Source organism: Ursus americanus, chromosome 29 (genome assembly GCF_024610735.1).
Source record: "Ursus americanus isolate L20-20 chromosome 29, mUrsAme1.1.p, whole genome shotgun sequence".
Taxonomy (NCBI): Eukaryota; Metazoa; Chordata; class Mammalia; order Carnivora; family Ursidae; genus Ursus; species Ursus americanus.
Genome location: NC_142155.1, coordinates 27289714 through 27312780, shown reverse-complemented (window position 1 = coordinate 27312780; position 23067 = coordinate 27289714). Strand labels below are relative to the sequence as shown.

At 39.1% G+C, this 23067-nt stretch overlaps 1 protein-coding gene across 2 annotated transcripts; it reads right to left on the bottom strand.

Annotated features, from left to right (window-relative positions):
• Nucleotides 1–1558: 1558 nt before the first annotated feature.
• RHAG (Rh associated glycoprotein) lies at nucleotides 1559–22494 on the bottom strand. Of its 2 annotated transcripts, XM_045802086.2 has the most exons (10): nucleotides 22274–22494; nucleotides 12971–13154; nucleotides 12212–12362; nucleotides 10077–10224; nucleotides 9806–9972; nucleotides 8184–8321; nucleotides 7492–7613; nucleotides 3399–3472; nucleotides 2990–3063; nucleotides 1559–2271 (listed from the first exon to the last, which is right to left on the bottom strand). In XM_045802086.2, exons 1-10 carry the CDS (start codon nucleotides 22428–22430, stop codon nucleotides 2239–2241), a joined length of 1248 nt encoding a protein of 415 aa, XP_045658042.2. In that variant the 5' UTR covers nucleotides 22431–22494; the 3' UTR covers nucleotides 1559–2238. The 2 variants fall into 2 exon arrangements, 1 of the variants encoding a protein (XP_045658042.2); XR_015722280.1 differs by lacking the exons at nucleotides 1559–2271; nucleotides 2990–3063 and having other exon boundaries at nucleotides 6114–7613; nucleotides 22274–22493.
• Nucleotides 22495–23067: the final 573 nt, after the last annotated feature.

Sequence of the window (23067 nt, the reverse complement as noted above, 5' to 3'; positions counted from 1 at the left end):
TAAGGTATAAAAAATGTTATTTAACTATTGACAGAGCCAGGTTAGACTTTGAACTTGATCTTGAACAAAAATGCACCCCATTCCCCAACAAACAAAATCGTAAGAACAATTAAGGAGATTCAAGCATAGCCCTTGAGCTGTGTGCTTGCGCGCGCGCGCGCGCGCGCGCGCGCGCACACACACACACACACACACACACACACACACACACAATTTAGCTCCATCTACATGGATGGACAATGATATGCAAACAAACAAATCAATAGATGAATAGAAGGAGCACAGAAAATCTGTTAAAACCAATGAAATAAAGGGCAAAGCCATAGATTTGGATAATAGACCTAGTAGACTGTCCCTGTGAGTAACAGGAGTGCTAGGCAAAGAAAAATTAACAGAGGGAGATGAGGAAGCCATTAAGTAGTAGAAGGAAGTTTATCTGAGCAGAAGAAGACTTAAATCTTCAAATTAAAATGCTTCATCAGGTTCTAGGGAGGATAGATAAAAAAGGACATATTCTATTGTGAAAAAAGACCAGTAACTAAGAATTTTAAAATCACACTACCATTTATAAGGACTGCGTTGCAGAAAGGCAGGAGAGAGTGTTCACAAGCCAAGGGCTGATGGCCATCACAACACTGTTCCTAAGCACATCACAATTATAGACTTAAAAAAACAAAAACCCCTGTGTATACTCAGAACCTTCTGAGGATTTTTTTTTTTTTTAAGATTTTATTTATTTATTTGACAGAGAGACAGCCAGCGTGAGAGGGAACACAAGGAGGGGGAGCGGGAGAGGGAGAAGCAGGCTCCCAGGGGAGGAGCCTGATGTGGGGCTCGATCCCAGAAAGCTGGGATCACGCCCTGAGCCGAAGGCAGACGCTTAATGACTGCGCCACCCAGGTGCCCCAGGAACCTCTGAGTTTTGCCTTACAATCAGCAGGGAATGAGGGGGTTCCTGGACAGGTGGGTAGTGAAGATGATTCTATGTGATGATCAGCTGGGGGATAGGGGATTTTATAACATAAACACCCTTCCAAAACCCATGTGAAAGAGACCCTGACATACATTTGAAAGAAATCACCTATTTGCCTAATGAAATACTTAGGATCTAGGAATAAATTTTTCCAAGTTTCTCCAGAGGAATAAAATATTAAATAATTCACTGTAACTTGAAATGTTTAATATTTAGTGTCTAGTAACTGAGGTTCTGTTAATTATGACAGGGCATATTTCCTCACAGATACAAAGACACAGCTTGACAAGATTCCAGAACTCCAGAAATAAAAGGAAAATCTTAAAAGGTTCTAGAGAAAAAAAAAATCGTATTTCCCTAGATATGGTTTTATATGACTATTTCAATTACCTTTTCTGAAACTTAGTTCTTTAAAACTTACCCTATAATGTGAGACGTTAACTTGATTATTTTGTAGTTAATACATAGTTATAATTTATTTGGATTGAATATGGACTAAATATGAGGAGTGTATGTACATGTGCATGTGTGCTTGTTAATAAAATGAATTCCAACCACCAAAGAAAGGAGAGCCAAAGGCAAATGTTTAATTTATAATAAAATAATATTTAATTTATTGTATTTTATACAAAATAGACTTTGGTCAGATAGCATTTGAGCTCTGGTTGCAAATAGTAAACATGCAAAAAGAATTAAGCATAAGAATATTCAAGTAAAGACAGAACATTACTAACTAGATTATTTTTTAAATCAAGAAAGCACCACTGAAAGCAATCATGTTCTTGCTCTACACAATATATTTCTTTCGTATTTCTTAAATAGATTTCTTACATATTGTTTTATTAGCTTTACTTTTATACCTTTGGGATTGAAGACATAGTATTTATATTAAGAAACTGACATAATCAGATGTGTTGATTTCTTTGTAAATTTACAGCTATGGGGAAAAAATACAAGAATATACATGGAATGTTCACCCTACCTACCCACTGGTGAGAGTAGTCTGGGACTCCTAAAGAGAATCCATTTGACCCTCTGTTTAAAAGTCACATTCCTTCAACCAAGCGGATCACTGAGTGTCAAGAAACAGCTCCAGATTGTGTTCAGATTGTTCACACTGGACATTTGGGGCTGAGGACCTATCCATTCTGTTGTTCTTGTTGGATGCTGCCTTTTAAAAATTTTAAACCTGATTCTAGATAATGGGAAAGGAAGCCGAGGAGTGGTATTTAGTCTTAGGTTTCAGCTGGTTGTGGCCGTCACGTTCATTCATCGTCAACTTCTCTCCCCTTGGGGACCTTTAAAGAAAACAAGATTAGGGCACTTTATAGTTTCTTTCACTTGGGCCTCACAGAGCTTAGTATTGAAACACACAAGGTATTTTCCATAATTATTATTCAAGCTTAGAAAGAAGTAGAAATAACAATTGTTTGTCTTAAGAAAAATAAAAAAAACAAAAATATTTACCCTACTCACCTTGACTACATTCTCTTTACCAAACCTGTTTTCCCTGAAAATCCCATTGAACACATCAAAATATCTATCACTCTTAAGCTTTGCAGGAAATAATTTGGGGAAAATGTCAATGGAGTAAAGAGGTAGAAACTAGAGGATAGAAAGAAGATGATGTTATTCATAAAACCTCTTATCAGATTCTTCACTGAGATTCTGCAGCCTTCCACATTCTACCTGTTTTTGCCTACTCACATATATGCTACAAAATCTCATGCTACTGCCTGGGATTCCTATTATATTTATGAGCAGCTCTTTATTGCTCTCAGAGGAGCGAAGGACATTTGCCTACTAAATTCTGTCTTTTCATCATGTCCTTTATGCTTTGGAAAAGACCTTAACTTCCGATTTTATCTGTCCAAACATATTGTCTCAATTTCTCTCTACAATTAGGCAGTTTATCCAGTTTTATCACAAGGATGCCAAACAAACTTGGAGGCTTCAGGTGAGCAAAACTTTCACTGGTATAGTCATCGTTTACATTCTTAGAACGCTGTACAGTACCTCCCAATAAACAGAATCCTCAAAGAAGAATTCCGTAGATGACAGTCCACAGACAAAGAACCTGAGAATTAAACCTATGAGAATAGGGAGAAAACAAGTCATGTTATGATGCTGAAGAGGAAAACTTACTTACATAGTAATAAAAATACTACTATAAGGGGCACCTGGATGGCTCAGTTTGTACAGCAGGTAACTCTTTATCTTAGGGTTTTGAGTTTAAGCCCCACACTGGATGTAGCGATTATTTAAAAATAAAAAATATATATGGCTATAAAATCATCCCCTTGAGATTACGTGATTACTTTACTGTCAGCAGTTTAGAATATTTTCAAATTTACCAGTCAATATGTTTATCATCTATTATGTTGACCACACGCGGCACAGGGAAGTGTTTACTTTTCATCCTGACCTGTGATCAGCCCTCCAACAATTGCTGTTCCAAGCGAAGAACCCAGGGCAGCTGCCTGCTTGACCACGCTAGACCTAGGAAGCCAAAAGAAAAGACGGTGTTCTATTTCCAGGATACCAAACAAATCTCATTTCCTGAGGGAGCGGATGCTTGCCATCTTCAGGCCAGAGAGCAGCATTACACCAGCAACGGAACATAACAATTTTGGTTTTATTTTGTATTTTCATTTTCTTTGAAGTTCTTGAGCACTGTTAAAATGTCCTTATAAGCACGTAAGCAAAAATCACCTTTTTCTTCAGGATTGATGAAAAGATTTTCCTTAGAAAGAGTTTAGTATTTTCTAAAAATATAGCAACAAGTTCTGATCCCCCGTCTGATTCGTTCAACAAATATTTATTGAGTACTCACTCTGGGCCACTTTCCATTCTAGGCACAGAGGATGGAGTAATGTGCCAAATAAACATGAGTGGCCATCTTTCCTCACCCCATCCCAAAAGGAACAATTGAAATTTAATTAAAAAATCAATAAGATCAGAAAAGCTAATTTTAGCACATAGTGTAGAGACCACTTATTAAATAGATTTAAAAAATCTCTGTAAGTCATCTTAGACATAGTTACTTTAAAATAAAATTAGTAAGAAAAGTACCTCATAATTTTGGGGAATGGAAGAATGTCATAAAAAGCTATTGAAATGCATAAGGTTGTTATAGGAGTAACAGAAGAACTAGAAATAGGACTACCTCTTTGGCACAGTACCTCACTCTTAGCAGGCAGTTCGTAAATAGTTGTTGAAGGACTGAATGTGTGACTATGGGAAAGCAAACAACTGGAAAATGAGAGGGTCTTGGTGCCTCATCTTCATCGTCCAAGGGAGAGAATGTACTAAACTCAGATTTCCATTTTTTTCTTTTTATTTGAAGGGTTTAAGTTCTTTCTACTATATGAAAAAAATTGTACTGGTAACACACACCCATTGTAAAAATATGAGAAACCATTAGTCCAGAAAATGAAGGGAACAAGTTTAATTTCCCTCAAATCTTAATCAGTATAAAAATGTAAAATAGAGACATATATTTTTATAAAAAGGCAATCACATTATAATACTGATTTTCCCATTAATCCTTAAGTGTCCTTTGATGTCAGCAAATGTAGACCTGGATCATAATTGTAATTGCTACTCAGTAGTACGCTGTAAAAATGTATTGTAATTAGAGTTCTAGAGGTTGGATCCTTAGGTTGCTTCCAATATTTCATATTTTTTAAAAGGCTGTGAGAACACATCCTCTTATGAACATGCTTCTGAATTTGCCCAGTAATTTCCCTAAAATAAAACCTATCTAGAAATGAAATCATTAGTAAAAGTTTATACATTCTTAAGGGCTTTTTGAAATTCATATCCCCATTTCTCTACTTTAGCCACCATTCAGTATTATTATTCATTTAATCTTTATCAACTTAACTGAAAAATTGGTAACTTGGGCTAACTTGCATTTCTTTGATCACTAGCGAGGCCGAATATTTAATATATATTTATTCACTTGGTATTTTTCTTTTGTAAACAGCCTATTAATTTTACCAGAATTTGCCAAAATCTTTTCCAAATTAAAAATATATATATATATATTTTTAATTACATTTTCTTTTTTAAATTTTTTAATATCTTATTTATTTATTTGACAGAGAGCAAGACAGCCAGTGAGAGAGGGAACACAAGCAAGGAGAGTGGGAGAAGAAGAAGCAGGCTCCCAGCAGAGGAGCCTGATGCGGGGCTTGATCCCAGAACCCTGGTACCAGGCCCTGAGCAGAAGGCAGAGGCCCAACGACTGAGCCACCCAGGCTCCCCATAAAAGATATTTTTGATAAAAAGTGTTCCATGATAAAACAGGGTTGGGAAACATGAGGTTTAACCAATTAACCACATAATTAGAATTAGGCGCCGTACTGGAGGAGATAATGCTAAGTGAAATAAGTCAAGCAGAGAAAGACAATTATCATATGATTTTTCTCATCTATGGAACATAAGAACTAGGAAGATTGGTAGGGGAAGAAAGGGATAAAGAAAGGGGGGGTGATCAGAAGGGGGAATGAAGCATGAGAGACTATGGACTCTGAGAAACAAACTGAGGGCTTCAGAGGGGAGGGGGTGGGGGAATGGGATAGACTGGTGATGGGTGGTAAGGAGGGCACGTATTGCATGGTGCACTGGGTGTTATACGCAACTAATGAATCATCAAGCTTTACATCAAAAAACAGTATGTACTGTATGGTGACTAACATAATATAATTAAAAAAAAAATAACGGAATCAAGTACATGTTGCCCATTCTAAAAAAAAAAAATGACACAGCAAAATCTATTTGTCTGTAAACTAGACACTTCCCACTAGATAATAAAATTCTTTCTGTTTCTGAAAAAAAATAAAGAATTAGGCGCCGTAATGTGCACAGGTGTCCTTTAAGAATACGTACTTCTTATTCTATGCTTACAAGAAACCTGATTTGTGTTTTAATATTCTGAATAGAAACATCTGAGTAAATAGTCTTGGCTTTTTGCCAAATATTTTGTCTGGTGTGTGGGACGTGTGTGAATGTCACCATGTGACTGGGCCTTCCAAGGCTCGTCATCCACCCCCACCCCCAAATCCCCCTGAGCACATTGAGAAGTGGCTGTTCAACCTGAACACCCAAGGACTAGACTCTCAACAGCGGAACCTACCCCAAATCCGGCCACCCAGTGAGACCCCTCCTGTGAGAGCCAGAGAGTCTTGTTTTATTGCCTCCATGGAACTGGTGCAGGCATGATGCTCAAGAATTCCTTTACTTCTAACCATGAGGCATAGCTTAAGAGTGTTTGCAGAGTGTTTACACACCATAGCACTTAGGAGTTGAGCTCATGGACTCATGCTTTTACCATGCTTGATTTGCGTTCAAATATGTTAGTGTTTGGTGTCAACAGCATGTTAAGTCCTGGAGAGAGCTGCACGAAAATGCGGATATTTCTGGGATTGTTCTCCAATTTTGCGAAGGGGGCAAAAAAGACAAAACAAACAGAAGAGATGGGTCAGCTCTAGACATGAAAGTGAGAGCAAAGTTTCCATTCAGTAGAATATACGATTAAACAAATTTTGTCAAATATTTATCATGACTGGTCTCAACAGAGTTGAATTTTAATCTGTGAAAATGAAAGAGATTTTTTCTCTTCAAATTATTCAACTCTAGCCAGTAGTCATTTTGAGACGTTTTCAAACATATTTACCTTTTCTTCATACTTTCAAGGGGTTTTAAAAATTGAGTGTTTTGATTCCTCCTTCCTTAATCCCTGAGTGATCTGGCCTCTCTGATCTTCCTAGCTGTTTTGCATGGATGTCTTTCATATCAAATTGTTCCAATCTTGTTACCTAAAAGTGACAACTGATGGCCTTTGACATCGTTTTATTGTCCTGGATTTGACTGATAACTGTTCTTCCTCCTTCGGCCATTTAAACACTTATGCCCCCTCTGGGAAGAATCTAGGTCTGTTAGAGTTTGAAGGGATTTTACAGAATAAATAGTATAATTCCCTCATTTTACAGAACCGCAGAAGCTAAGTGAGTTGTCAAAGGCCCCATTATTAGTCAATAGCAAAGCTGGAGCCATATGCCGGGCTTCCCGATTCCCCAGACCCAGCTGCTCTTCACATTGGGCTAATTCATTGTTCTATGCGTTGATCGTAGGAAATGACAGCTCAGCTCATCACAGATGTCCTCTCCTCCATTTGGGTGAGACTAACTAAAAGAGTACACCTACTGTAATCTGATTGTGATTATGCTATTGCCCTATCTGTGAGGAGACACTTGCCTATGGCAGAAATATTTAAATTAACTCTGTTAATTAAAACAAACAAAAAACAGCCACTGCTAATAACCTTGGTTAAGACACATCTTCCCATCTGATTCTATTCTCCCACTTGTGTCTCTTTGGCTTCAGCAAGGATGATACTAATGATGGTGGCCTGGGTTGCTAAAGAAACAGCTTTCTCATTACCAGATTCCTCCAAGAGTGAGATAAAACGTCACCGGACCTCAAGGTTCAGGAAAACCCGTTCTTTAACTCACGCCTTAGATGCTCCCAAGACTATCGCCACAATGCTTGCGAGGCCTCCTACCACACCAGGTAAGCCATGCAGGTTATGAACACCGCATGTATCATGGATCTTCAGTTTATCAGTAAGACACGGCTATAATTGTAAAAAGAGAAAGGTTTATTATTTTGTTAGACATACTGAAGTCAATGACTCAAGGACAATTTTATCTATGGCCCCTTTTGCCATCATATCTAAAACCCTCTTAAGTCAAAGAATCCAAATACGTTGGTGGCAAAACTACTCATGTCAGTTTTTAGCAGATGGATTTGAAGGTGAGTGATTTCAAGTCCTCCTCCTTCTTACCTACTGATGATACTCTGAATCCTCTTAAAAGGACACAGAGTCCTTAATTATACAAAACAAACAAACATCATCAACAACGAAAACTTTAATGAAACCGCCCTGAGGAAAGCAACACCAGTAGTTAACATTCAATTCACACTAATTCTTTTAATAGTTTAATATCAGATTCTTTCCTTGAGCACAAAAGAAGTCGAGGAAGAGTAGAAACCACTGGACACTGAACTCTGAGTGGTATTTCTGACAGAAGGGAAATGACCCTCAAACAGGGTCTGATAAAAGGGATTTTCATAGCTTTTCTCTGCTGGTGGGATAGGAGAAGATGATGGTGCAGATTCCAAGTTCGATTGAGACCATACTTACAGTCAGGAACTTGAACCCAAGCACAGAGACAATTCCCGCAATGCTTCCAATGATCATAGCACCGTATGGGTGAATCTCCATGTCCGCACAAGTGCCCACAGCAACTCCTCCAGCCAGGGTTGCATTCTGAATGTGAACCTGTGGGGAGCACAGAAACACGAATGGAGTGAGCTGAATGAGGCAGACTTCAGAAGGAATGGAGCAATCTATCTAGGGCTCCATGCATTCCATGACACATTCTTCAGTTCAAAGGGCTATAGATTCTTTTTTAAAAAGAAGATTCTTTGCAGTGATGGATTGCCTTTCTTCCAAGCAGTTGACGTTTGATATCTTTCTTGTTGGGATTCCTTGGTAGTGACTGAGCGATCAGGTTAGTGATGCCAGTTTGGGGAGGGATGAGAGGAAAACCAAAGAGGTTGTAATGGAAAGCTTGGGTGTACACAACATAGTTATTCTAGCCATGGTATGTCTATTTATTCAGTTTGAGAATGCGTTTGTGGTTATCATGAACCAAAAGAGCTCTGTGGCTGCTGTGTGCTTTGTGGAGTCCACCATATTCCAATATTCAAAGAGGGAATCTAGAGACACCAAATGCACATTTGACATGAAAGACAACAGCTTTCACAAATGTCACTGTATTGAGAACATCTCAAGATGGTGGAAAGAGTCACCAATTGCCATTTACCAGAATTCCTCAGTAGAATCATGTTCTGGCTGTTTCGCCTAAGGAGGAAAGCCCATCACTACTTTTAAGAGAGGACTGAGCTGTACAGGTATTTTTTTCTTTTTTTGTTTTTAATTTTCTTCCATTAAACAAATTGTATAGCTTTGAAATCCATGTCCTTAGCTATGCTTGAAAAAATTACAATATCCTTTTCCTCCCTCAGGCTGGAAAAGAAGAGCAGCTGATGTGTGGATTACTCCTTCACAGACATTTCTCTAGTTCATAGGCAAGAAACGCAAAAGACCAACTTGGGAGGATTAAAAAAAAAAAGTTGTGTTTTGAAATAATTTTAGACAGGTAATAGTTGCAAAAATACTGCAGAGTTTCCATATATCCCTCACCCAGCTTCCCCCAAGGTTAATATCTTATGTAATCATAGAACCAGGAAACTAGCATTGATAGAACACTATTAAAGGTCTTATTTGACTTTTACCAGTATTCCCCCTAATGTTCTTTTTCCTTTACAGAGTCTTATTCAGGATCCCACGTGGCTTTTAGTTGTTATTTCTTCGAGAGGAATATTTGCAGTTAGGAAAACAGAATCAACTTGCGCCCTCCCCCCATTCTCTTTTTCTATTCTTGGCAAGTCCTGTTTCTAAGGAAGATTTTCTAAGACCTTGGAGATAGTCAGCTCCATCATTAAAGCAATATGCCTCAAATCTTTGATTTTTGCCTGACTATGTTCCTTAGTAGCTGTAAATTCCTTGAGAACACTTTTAATTTGCCACAATACAAATTCGATGAAGAAGAAAATGAGCGTTATTTTCAAAATATTCTGCAAATTTGCAGTGTTGTGATTTGTTGTGGCAGTTCAGCAGTGATGCAGAAATGACCTACTCATCTGGGCAACCACCAGTGTGACTTAGGGAAGCTTCCATGGTGGTTAATATGTACTGACCATATCGAGCTTGCCTCTCTTCCCCACGAAGCTGGAAAACGCATAGGCTGTGAGCACGCAGGCAACAAGAGAGAAGTATGTATTTATGATGGCCATGTACTGTTGCTCTGTAGTTTCCGCGATGGCTGAATTAAAGCTGGGCCAAAACATCCATAGGAAAAGAGTCCCTGCGGTAAACCACAGAAAGGGATATTAGTGCTGGATATGGAAGACAGTCCAGGGGAGAGAGTTTGCCTTGGGTACTGAATCAGGCAAATTCATCTCTACTCACCAATCATTGCAAACAAATCTGAGTGGTACACAGACTCCTCCTTCTCATGCCCCCTTCTCAAGTCTGGCCGATATAGGACACCTGCTACCGCCAAGCCAAAGTAGGCCCCAAAAGCATGGATCGTCATTGATGCTCCAATGTCAGAGGCCTGAGGGTCAAAACATTCGTGTTATTAGAGGTGAAACTGCGTCTCACTACAGGAGGAAAGTCAATGAAGGGACTGCTTCACTGATTAAACAATAAAATAAATTAAAAGAAGGAATGGATATGTCAGAGAAAGAATAAAACAGGATAGTGAAATTTAAAAAAATACAGGCTTTGGAGACATGCAGAACTGACTTCCAATGCTAGGCCAGGTACTTCCTTGCAATGGGACTTTAGATAAATTGCTATACTTCTCTGGATCTCTGCTTCTGCAAAGTGGGAAATATTACTCAGCTAATATAGTTGTGGTGAGACTTAGTGCGGCCATGTTTGTAAAGTGCTAGGTCCTTGTGGATATGCAATTCATTTTAGTTTACTTCTCTAGTTTAGGGAAATTCTTAGTGACATATTATGCACTGCACTTGTTTCAAAAGAAAGATGTTCTTTGCATGCATTTTCTGTTACAGTTAAGGCTCATTTAACTGCAATTCAAAGACCTGAAGCTTTAAAAAGCCCAAGTCTTTCCCATATTTCTTCACTGTGCTATATGATGATGTGAAATCCAGCTGAGGTCCAAGATTCACCTGAAGCAATATATTTAGGTCCTCTTTAGGATAGTGTATGAATTTGATCCAGTTTTCTACATTTTCCTACCCCAAGAGGGAAAGTTTGGAGTGCCAAAGCTGAGGCATAGCTTTATTGTACTTATTAAGGTAGGAAAATGATACAAACTTATTAATTTATTTAAGATTTTCATACGTAAAAAACTCCTATGTACCTTTCTGGTCCAGCTTAACTGTCACTTCCTCAGAGAGGCCTTCCTTGATTCCACAATCTAAGTTAGGTCTTCCAGTTATGCTCTCCCATATTCCCTTCTACTTCTTTTTCATAGTATGTATTGCAATTTTTAATAATATGTGTGCGTGCTCATGTATGCATGTGCCTATGGGTGGGTGGGTGATATAGGATACTCTATTCGATGTCTGTCTTCTCTATAAAGACAGGGACATTAACTATTTTGTCGATCAGAATCATCATCACATGACACCTAGAAAGTTTTCAAAAGCATTTTCTGTTGAGAGAGAGGGAGGTGAGTGGGGGATGGGTGAAATAGGTGATGGGGATGAAGGAGCGCACTTGCTGTGGCGAGCACCAGATGATGTATGGAAGTGTTGAATCACTGTATTGCACACCTGAAACTAATATTACATTGCATGTTAACTAACTGGAATTTAAATAAAAACTTAAAAAATATTTGCTGTGGAATTAAATGTTCAATAGAAACAAGCAAAATACTGGGGAGTGTCCAGAAATAGTCTATTGATTATCCTCAGGGGAATCAATGAGATTTTCATGCGGGAGAAAAAATTTGATCTAGACTTTAACAAAAGCTAGTCAGGGGCTCCTGAGTGGCTCAGTCAGTCAAGTGTCTGCCTTCAACTCAGGTCATGATCCCTGGGGTCCTGGGATAGAGCTCTTGGAGCCCTGCATCAGGCTCCCTGCTCTTCCCCCTCTCCTGCTAGCGCTCTCTGTCTTGCACTGTCTCTCTCGTGCTCCTTGTCTCTGTCTCTGTCTCTCTCAAATAAATAAATAAAATCTTTTAAAAAGAAAGAAAGGGTTATTCATCTAGTAGTTGAAATATAATAGGAATTGACCACTGATAGGAAATATAATGTAATAAAAAGAGTTGTGGAGTTGAGAAAAATCTAGGTTTGAATCCAGATTTGGGCAGTCATTCAGCATCTGTGATCATTAGTTGTAATTTGTATGAGTAACAACCTAATACCCAGGTTATAGTGTGGCGGTGACAATGAAACGAGGTAATGTTGATAAGACTCCTGGTTTACCAAAGACACTCAAATAAGTGATGGGTGTAATTACACTTGCTATGCTATCGTGCTCACCGATCTTTGTCTATGTAGAGTGGGCATCCTTAGGTGTAACCAGAACTGATGTCCAAAGCTAGTAAGTATAAATCCTCTAATCCTTACCTGAAATATCTCACCAACCACATATTCATTACCAGCAAAGACAGTGATTTCTATTATTGTCATGATCAACATTTGGGCTGGGCTTATTTTTCCCAGGACAGCTCCAAAAGAAATCAGGACTGTGGCTGTACTGAAGTCTGCATTTATCATGCTGAGGGAAAAAAGAAAGAATACATCCAAGAATAATGCACACCCAACATAAAACTGTGAGCTGGGATGAATCACAGCATCACTTCATACAGCGTGCAAGGGCCCCTCCGCACCGTTCCCCATCAGATGTTCTTCCCAGGTACACTTTCACACACTCTCACTTCCTTACCCTTCCTCTTGCCATCTGCCATACATTCTGGTTGCTCCAGCATTTTCCTTTATTTTGACCCACCTGTTCTTGATCTCATTTAGGTTTTTCTTTATTTTTGTTGATTGATAAATGAATTACTTTCTACAGTGTTGACATTTCAAAATGTAAATATAGGCATGTACAAAAAAAGCTAGTGGAGGATTTTTGTTCCCTGTAGCTGAGATGGAAGGAATAACCTTTAACAAAAGGGAATTTCTTGTGTCCTTAAAGTCAAATGAGAGAGGATACAGACATGAATATATGACCCAGCTCAGTAGAGCAAGGCGTTGATTCACATCCTGGGATCCCAACAATCTTCTATCATCTCAGGGAGACAGTGTGCTAGCTGACTGACAAGAGACCAAGCAGAGAAACAAATGCTCTGAAAACACAATGGTTGAAAAATAAGGGATGCTCACTTTTTCATTCCAATGTAAATTGTCTGTCCATGGTGGTGCAGGATTCCCTGAATAAAAGTGCCCCATTGGAGGCCCAAAGCAGCAATGAGTAGATTGATGCCCACACTACTGAAGCCATATTTTTTCAGGAAGGTCATGAGGAAGCCAAACCCAACAAATATCATTACATGCACATCTCGGAAGACTGGAAAAAAAAAAAAATAGAAGGGAAAAAAAAATCTGTGTTAGGGGAGAACAAAGAAAATGTTGCATCATATAGTATATCCCATTTATTAAATGCTACATCCTTTATATAAATCACTGCAAAGGGAGAGCATTAACCGGGCAGCCAAAGACTAGACTCCAGTGCCAGCCAGCCTGCCTGCTTACCAGCCATGAGATTCTGGGCAAGTCATTCAATATTTGAGCCTTTTCTTGGAATACCATGTGCTCTCATATCTGAAGAGTTTTCTATTACTTTCCACCTGAGGAAAACCTCGCAAACCACAGTGCAAATATCACCCGCTCTTGCAGACTTTCTCAGTTCTCCCAGGGAAAATTAATATTTCCTCTTGTCTTTTACACAGCATTCTACATATACTTCAATCCAGCGTTTGCCATACTGTATTAGCATTTATTTAACATGAGTCATGTGATAACAGTTCCTTGATGAGGTGTTCCTCTCCTGCACTGACTATGAGTTCCTTGGTTGAAGGGATTAGGACATCGTCATCTTTTGCTCCCCCAGGATTTGGCATAAAAATCTTCATATAGGATAAGAGGCAATAATGACTAAATTAATGAGCTCCAGTCTCCATTTATTATACAGATACAAATCTGTATAATAGCACCGGCCCTGGAAATCTTAATCAGATCAGTATTCAAGTCCAATGGGATAACGTCTTTGTTAACACTTTTGAAGCCACTGTTAAAAAGAAAAAAAAAAAAGGCCCTATCCTCTTGAGGAGCAAATATTTTACCTGGTGTCTGGAAATGTAAGCTAAGGTCCCCTAGTTCTGGTACATGGTTGTGTGACCTTGGGCAAGGGATTTATTCTCTCTGAGCTCCAGCATTTTCATCTGCAATACTGAAAAGGCCCTGTTTCACAGAGGTAGTCTGCGTGGGATAACCTCTGTGGGAGGGAATATGCATTAAAGCACTATAAATAAAACATATGATCAAAACTAACTAACTAACTAACTAACTAACTAACTAACTAAATGAAAGATATGCTCAAATATGAGATAGGGGAACTCAAAGTACAGCTTCATTAGTGAGACATGTATTTGGTTGAACCATATGAAATGGAAATTTTTGCATTGAAATTATCAATGAAAATGAGTCAACTATTGGCAACTTCTTGTGGTTCAACCTAATAAATACACAAAGCAAATTGAGAACAAACTGGGCACAAATATAAAACCAGAGAGAAAAAATAAAACATGTAATGTTAAATGACTATTAACCATTGTGGCCAGGGGTTTAAGTGGAAATAGACATGAGGAGGACACACCTCAAAAATATATCTCAGAGGAAACTGATGTTAGAGTCCAATTAATTTGCCTAAAGGGTGGGTTAAGATTGGAATCCAGGCCTGACTCCACCAATTCCTCCAGTCATTGAACACAGTAGGGATGGATGTAAAAATAACCAAGGCAGAATGCTGACTTCACAGGCACTCAAACACATGTAACTACCCCTTGGTTCTTTCTACCTCTGTTCTACCATCAGGCTCAGCATACAGTGTGTTTGAGGTTGGGAGACGACACTACTCAGGTTTGTCTACTGTAGGAGATGCTGCGATACAAGGCCCAGATACCCCTTTTAGAAATGAAGAGCTTATTCTTTCCATTTTTCCTGGCTGTAGGGAGTGTTGCCAGCTGATAGCCCTAAGTTCTCGAGTCTCTCTGGGAAATGCTCTTGCCTTTCCCTGGGGTAGCCTGTACCCAGTGACTGATTCACATGACCATCCCCTGGCCTCAGGGAAGGACCACCTGAAGCTAGACAATCCCAGTCTCAGGATACCCTGTGGGGTCTCTCCCTGCAAACCTTCTTGCTATGGTGTTGATCCTTAAGGCACTCCTTACTAAACTTTTTCCGGCTAATGTCTGTCTCTAAAGCCTGATTCCCAGGGAGCCCAACCTGTAGCACTTTCTTTATGGGCTTCATTCCTCTCTGCAGAACTTTCCTGACCTTCTCTCCTGACACAACTTGCAGACCACATTAATTTCAAACTTTGCAAATTAAATTTGATAAGCTAATCTGCGACAGTGATCCCACCCAGAAGTGGATGAAGATGTTCACTTTCCAAAGGTACCCAGCATTTCAAAGTCTCTTTGCAAGCATTTGAAGGGCTTTTTTGGAGGCATTGGAGATTTATCCTAAGGTATTACTCTATGACGAATAACAAGACAGACAGATATGGTTGACATCACAGATTGAGTCAGTAGGGTCCTTCGGTGACCTAGAAGCCAATCTAACTTGTGGATGAAGGTAGAAAATGAAAGAATAAAGAGAACGAGAATAGTCCAAACCTACCATGATTCAGGCACACACTTGTGTCATTCACTTTCAACCCTATCCATAAAATGAGCCTTTTGACCATTTTATTGTTCATTGGAGCTACCTCCCAAGAAAGGCAGTTTGAGGAGGACGAGAAAGGAAAGAGTAGATTTCATTTTTTTTTTTAAAGATTTATTTATTTATTCGACAGAGATAGAGACAGCCGGCGAGAGAGGGAACACAAGCAGGGGGAGTGGGAGAGGAAGAAGCAGGCTCATAGCGGAGGAGCCCGATGTGGGGCTCGATCCCATAACGCCAGGATCACGCCCTGAGCCGAAGGCAGATGCTTAACCGCTGTGCCACCCAGGCGCCCCAGGAAAGAATAGATTTCTGAAAATTGTCCCTTGTCAGTGCCTTTGAGGGGAGTCTCCAAGAGGAGAATGCTGCACAGTCGTCTAGTTCGGATCAGCGACAATCTCAATTACGCCAGCGTTCTGGACGCCCACCCTCATCTCATTATCTACCCAGGGAACTTCGGAATTGGGGATTGGGATTCTACATGACCTCTTGATGGGCAATGGTCAACTAACGTGAACCTGTGGGGTTTTGAAATACAAGTGACCATATATATATTAACTGTGCTCTGATGGTTTTTTTCCCCTCAAAGACTATTACTGCTTTTTGCCACAAGGGGGCTTAAGAACCTCATCTATTATTTAAGTCGCTAAAGAGCTTATTAGGTTGTGACAGCTCTTGACAGATAATGATTCTGTATAAAAAGTGTGGATAAGAAAGATCTGTAAACAATTGGGATTCTATGTTGCCTTTTATCCTGCTCTAAGAATTTGTGGGTGGCGACTAGAGAGAGGGCCATGAGTTTAATTCAGTAGTGCCAGACTGCCATTAAAGGAATAAAGTGTCCTCTGTAGGGGGAAAGGAGATTGAACTTCTGTGAAGTCTTCCAACAGGTTTTAAGAAAGGCCAAGACTTGTCTAAATCAGATATTCTCAATAGAGTGTGATTTTAGTCTCCAGAGGAAATGTAACAATAGCTGGTATCTTGTTTTCCTTCCATCATTATATTGTGATAGGATATCTTGCAAGCCCTGGTAACTCAACATGCTTAAAATGCACATGATGATTCTGACTCACTTTCCACCACCACTACCACCATCAAACGAATGAAACTGACCTGTCCCTTCCCTCTATTTCCTGTATATGCCTGCTGCCTCGAACGTCCTCTCCATCTCAAACCCAACACTTCTTGACCTGGCAAACTTCTATACTCCCTTCAAGAACCAGATCACAGCTGTAACATCGTACATATTCCTCTTATTTTATTTCATTTGCTTATGGGTTTGTCTGTTTTTGTTACCATGTGTGCTCACTTGTCATTTATTCAAATATTGAGCAAGCACTGCCACTAAGGCACTCTTTCAGGAGGAAGTGAATCCTAGTGTGAAAGCAGGACTCCAGATGTGGCTTGTCCCTCATAGGACCCCAGCAGAAAGGCTGGCACCTGTAGCTTTTCAGGAGATGCCTCAGTTATTCATGAATAAGTGGATCACTGGTGAGGGCCACCGAGAATCTGTCTAATGGGGATTATCAGACTCTTATTTAGAAAAATTGTTTTTCTGGATCAAGTGGTGAGAATTGTTCAGCGGGCAAGTATAATTAGAAAGTGTTTGGCTTTCTTCTTTTATTTTGTTTTTGTGGTTTGTTTTTTGCTTTTTTAAAGATTTTATTTATTTATTTCACAGAGAGAGAGAGAGAGGGAGAGGGAGAGCGAGCGCACCAGTGGGGGCAGGGGTGGGGGGAGAAGCAGAAGTAGACTGCCTGCTGAGCAGAGAAGCCGGACTTGGGCTGAATCCTAAGATCCCAGGATGGTGACCTGAGCTGAAGGCAGACGCTTAACCAACTGAGCCACCCAGGCACCCCTCTTGGTTTGTTTTTTAATGGTTAAGGGCTGGCAAGGTGTTTGCCGGGCACATGGCACATAGCTTATTGCTCTTAGAGAGTTTCAGTCCTTTGAACCACTGGGATTATATTCTGAGCTTGTCTTCTCTGAGAGAAAGGTATCCTTGGGGTGGTTTCTTTCCTCTCCCAGCCCCCAAAAAGTTTAACTGCAAGTATTTCAAATATCTAGAAAAATAGCACAATGAATATATATGTACTATTCACCTAGATTTATCAGTTGTTAATATTTTCCATGTTTGTTCTGTCTCACTCTCTTCAGATATATATGTATATATTCTCCTTAACCATTTGAAAGTAGGATGACATTTTGCCCCTCACCAGGTTAGCATGAGTTTCCTAAAAAGGACATTCTGCTAAATAACCATAACATCATCACCACATCCAAGAAATATGACATAGATAGAAGACTATTATCTAATATAGAAGCTCTGCTGAAATTCCTCCAACTGTCCCCAAATTGTTCTTTTATAAGATTCTTAACCCATTATCCATTCAACTCTCATACATTTTTTGGTTTGTCATGTGTCTTTTTCTTAGATAGGTTCTCCCAATGCTTTTTATTGTTGTTGGTGTTTTGTCATTTATATAGAATGTCCTCCAATTTGCATGTGTTTGACTGTTTCTCCATAGAACGAGACTCAATATTCTGGGAAGAGTATTATATGGGTGATGTTGGGTACTTCCCATTGCACCACACTAGGTGGCACATAATTTGTTTGTCCTATTACCGGTGATAGTTAATTTGACCATGTGGTTAAGACTCTTCTGCCAGATCTCTTCACCGTAAATGTATGTTTTGCCCTGTAAACGAAAAGCAGTCTGTGGGGCAATTCTTTCACACATGTGTTCTCCAGTAACTTTACCTGATGGTTTTTGCTTTCATTGAAGAATCTTGCTGGAATCAATTATTACATTTTTAATTTCAAAATTCTAATTTTATATATCTATTATTCTTTTTATATTAATTAGTTGGCATTCTTCTATAAGGAAGAGCTCCCTCTTTCCCCCTTCCCCCTCTTTGGAGAATACTTCTATGGGTTCACTATATCCTTTATCTTAATTTCAGTGAGTTACTATCATCACATCATTATTATTTGTAATTCTGTGTTTATCCCCAATTGGTCTAGTTGGTGCTGCTTCAAGCAGGATCCTGTGTTCTTTGGGCATATCCCCATTAGTCTTTACACCCTTGGCAAACCTTGTGCTTTCTTTACCCTGACCCGGAACCAACAATTTTTCCAATGAGCCCCTGAGTGGGCAATGGTATTTAGAAACTAGGATTTGGGTTCTACTCATGCTCATTGCTTCCAGTCCTTTCCAGTAGGCAAAAACTATTCCATCAAAGGTAACCCTCAGAGTTCTACTGGAGGCTGATATCTTATTGTTAGGTAGTAAACCACAAACAGTATGTTAATTCAGTAATAGAAACAATTCCAGGTAACACTTAGAATAACAGCAAGCAATTCCCTAGGAATCATTTACACTCACAAATGAGTTACTCATTACCTGTAACATATATCTAGATCTGCTAAATCTTTTGGTAACAAATGAGCTGATTAATATTTGAGTAAATATAGAAACACATTCTTATATGTAGATTTAAAAAAATAAGCCATTGTACTTCATCCATTGCTGGTATTGAAATTCATAAAATAATGTCTAGTGCCATGTACATCCTTTGTCAGTTTACCTATACCTTCAGTGGTCCCCAAGGGGTCTTGGAGACACTTTCAGGGAGTCTGAGAGGTGAAAACTATTTTCATGATAATTCTATGGTGTTACTTGCTTTTTTCACTGTGTTGGTATTTCCAGAGATGATGACACAAAGGTATGTCAGACTAGGGGTCCTTTAGCACCGACGAAAGCAGTGGTATCAAACTGAGCTGGTGGTTGTAGTATTCTTTTTTTTTTTAATATTCTGTTCAAATTCAATTTAGTTTACATATAGTGTATTATTAGTTTCAGAGGTAGAGTTCAGTGATTCATCAGTCTTTTATAACACCCAGTGCTCATTCCATCACGTGCCTTCCTTAATGTCCATCATCCTGTTACCCCATCCCTTCACTCCCCTCCCCCCCCAGCAGCCCTGTTTGTTTCCTAGAGTTGAGTCTCTTATGTCGAATTCTTAATGATCACTCACTGGCAGAGGGAAAAAAAAGGGAGGTTTTAATTAAGAATTTTTTGATGAAGCAGCAAAAATTATTAATTTAGCTACTGACCTTCTATGTGTCCTTTTAATATTTTGTAGGAATTAGTCTGTGGAAATGTCATTATACATATACATACATGACGGGATCTCAGAAACAAAGCACTTTTGTTATTGTTTGAGTACCAACTGAATGAGCGGGTTTTTTCCATGGAACTTTATTTTTACTTGAAATAAAAGACTGACATAAACTATGGTTTTTCAGACAGGTATTGACATTGTCTGAAAAATGAGTGAACTGAGGTTGTCATTTCAAAGAAAAGAATTGACAGTATTTGTTGCCACCAATACCTTTTGGCTTTAAAAAAAAATTAGAATTTCAGAAAGTTTGTGTCGGTCACTGTGAGCTTATCATCTTCTGGAGACTTCTCAAGGGTTTTCTGTTGAAATGGTTGGTGGTATTAACATGTATCCTCTTTCATTGTTAATGATGAAATATGTCAATGTTTGGAATATTTGCATAACCGTGAATCAATATTTTTCAAATGATCAATGCATAACCTAACAAGATGAGTAAAAACTACTCCAAGTGTGAGACCAATGGATTTTAACGTAACAGAGTATAGCAAGATCATGGCTGTGGCATTAATGTCCCATAGACATTAAAGCTGTGTGTCTGTAGAATTTCTAATAAAATGTTGACAGGCCTCAAAGGGCCTTCTTCCTAAACTCCCCTTTTCTCTACTCTGCCTACAGGTTAGCAAGAATTAGCTGACTGTCAGTCACGCTTCATTCCCTGTCAAACTATCTGCCTCAGGACACCTGGGTGGCTCAGTTGTTAAGCATCTGATTTTGGCTTAGGTCATGATCCCCGGGTCCTGGGATGGAGCCCCACGTCGGGCTCCCTGCAAAGCGAGGAGCCTGCTTCTCTCTGTGCCTGCTCTGCCTGCCGCTCCCCTGCTTGTGCTCTCTCTCTTTGACAAATAAATGAAATCTTAATACACACACACACACACACACACACACACACACACACACATCTGCCTCAGCAGAGTGACCAACATTTGCTAGATGCCATGAGGGCCAAAACCCCAGAGTTTAGCTTGTCTCTCAGACGAGTGTCTACGGTGTCATTCATGACATGAAATAAGATATTCAGAGGTGCCGCCCACGTCCACCGTTATGCGTGGGGATGGTCTGTGTGACAGCATGCACTGCTCTGCCAGTCAGAAAAGCAGAGCAGATGGCAAGCAAGAGGGATGAGTAAACCTATATCTAACTGACTTTACTTAAAATATAAATTAATATTCTGCCTTGCTAGTTTGTGAGAAAATCGTACCTTCCAGCACCCTGCAACTGAGAACTGCTGTAACACGCCGCGAGCCTCTTAAGCAGGAGCAGAGCCTTCCAGGTGCTTGACTCCTGCACTTGGTACAACCCACGGCACTAAGCAGGCACCCCCACGGGTTTGACTTGAACATTTCTTCTTAACAAGCAAATATTTAATAATCTTCTCTCTAATGATTTCGGCTGTCACGTAAGTTTTGTGTAAGTTGATTTGAAATGTAGGGGAAAGTGTAGAAAATGTAGGAAAAAATATATATGTATAACAATGATCAGGCAGCTTCTGGGCTATTCTATAAAATATTTTAGGCAGGAATAATATGGCTGAGTCATTGAATGGCTCTAGGGTCATCATGTCTGCATGAGAATACTTCCCATTATATAAATCCCCTCAAAAAATGAAGGAATGAGAGAACAAATATTATATGGTTTTATAAAGCTTAGACCTATGCCATAGAACTGTCATAAACATTGCTACTATTTTAAATGATTTAATAAATTTAATATTTAATAAATTAATAAATAATAAAATTATGTGTGCCTTATTTAAGAAAACAATGTATATCATAGGGATACATCACTACCTCTCTCCCTGGTTAATGATGTAATGGATATGCCCTGCTCCAAATAGGCAGTCAGTTAATGGTAGTTATTATTGTTTTATTAATTATTTCATTGCCTTCCCTATCAAACTCGAAACTGAATCCGTTCTTTTCTTCGGGTACCATTCCCAGGGAAGGATTCTGCTTTCAAAATATATTAGGTGCTCACACTTTTCTTCCCATTTCAGAGGAACAAACTGCTTTCCTTTTAGAATATTATGAAACCCAGAGTACATCCATTTACTTCCAATATCATCCTTAACATAACTTCTTATGCCTTAGGGTCCGCACATGAAATCCAGGCTCCCTTCACATTATTCCACTTGTTTCTACTCTCTCCTTGAATGGTACTTTAGACTCTTGGTTGTTGCTATTATTGTTGTTTGGGGGGTGATATGTTTATTCCTTGCAGAACTAAGGATCAATTTAAGGGAAAATTAATGTCATTTAGCAGATGTAGGTAACACAAAAGATTAATCAATTACTTTAATTTTTGTCTTCTTATGCTGGTATTTTAATAGACACAGATTCTATCCAAACACATTCACTACAGAGACTGGAAGCCATAGACCAGATACCTCCGCATGAACTTATAATACCCTTAGTACTCATAAGTATCACAAATTCTATAAGGTGCTCCAGTGTGGAGTTCAAGGGGTTAGAGAATTCAAAGATTTTACATTCTAAGGCCCCCAAATGAGTTCACATTCTGAAAAGCCCAAAACGCATAATAAGAAGTAGATGGTTTACTCACAAGGATGTAACTCAAGGGATTTGTCCACTCTTGTTGAGTTGGCGACGTTGAGCTGTTGGATAGTATTCTGCTCTGTTTCATACTTGACAAAAAGTCCAAATAAAACAATCATAGAAACCTCCAGTACAATGGCCGTGATGGGGAACGAGAGCTTCATGTTTGTGGCAAAGGACAGAGGCACACTGAGGGCCTCACAGGCTGTGGGAGGTTGATAAGCACAGAGGGACTGCTCTGTGTGTGGAATTAGGCTGCATGTTCAACTCACTCCAATGACGTTGCAAGAAAAAATGGGCAAGACTGATGAAAACACTCCCACCTCTTGGGGAGAATTATGCTCTGTAATCAAATCATTCAAAATGCTAGTTTGAAGAATATATAATGTAGATTTGAAGAAGTCCAGCTATAGAAATGATCTATTGTACACAAGTGTCTAGAATCTTATTTAACATAGTTCAACAGACACTTCTTGAGCTCCTATTGTATGGCAGGCACTGAGCTAGGCTCTATAGGAGACATGAAACTAAACAAGATATAGAATGGTTCTATTAACTTCCTTGAGGAAGTAAAGAATGTAGCTGGGAAGACAGACATATACACAAATGAGTGTTTAAAAAGACGTAGGTAACATAATAGTGGTTATAAAACTATTAGAGAACATATATAAGGCAGAAATTTATTTTGTCTCGGGCTAAGAACACGAACACATAAAATGATATTGATGGGGACATTAAAAAATAAATAGGCTTTATTAGTAAGACAGAAGGAGTCGCATAAGGCTTAGAAGAACATGGCAT

What these genes read in the sequence shown, in the direction of transcription:
- RHAG (XM_045802086.2), bottom strand. Translation starts at nt 22,430, where the DNA reads ATGAAGCTCTCGTTCCCCATCACGGCCATTGTACTGGAGGTTTCTATG. An exon ending in GTCTTGGGAGCATCTAAGGC is followed by an intron (nt 3,473 to 7,491) that starts GTGAGTTAAAGA and finishes TTGGCTTCCTAG; the next exon opens with GTCTAGCGTGGTCAAGCAGG. An exon ending in AGGATTCTGTTTATTGGGAG is followed by an intron (nt 2,272 to 2,989) that starts GTACTGTACAGC and finishes TTTTCTTTAAAG; the next exon opens with GTCCCCAAGGGGAGAGAAGT.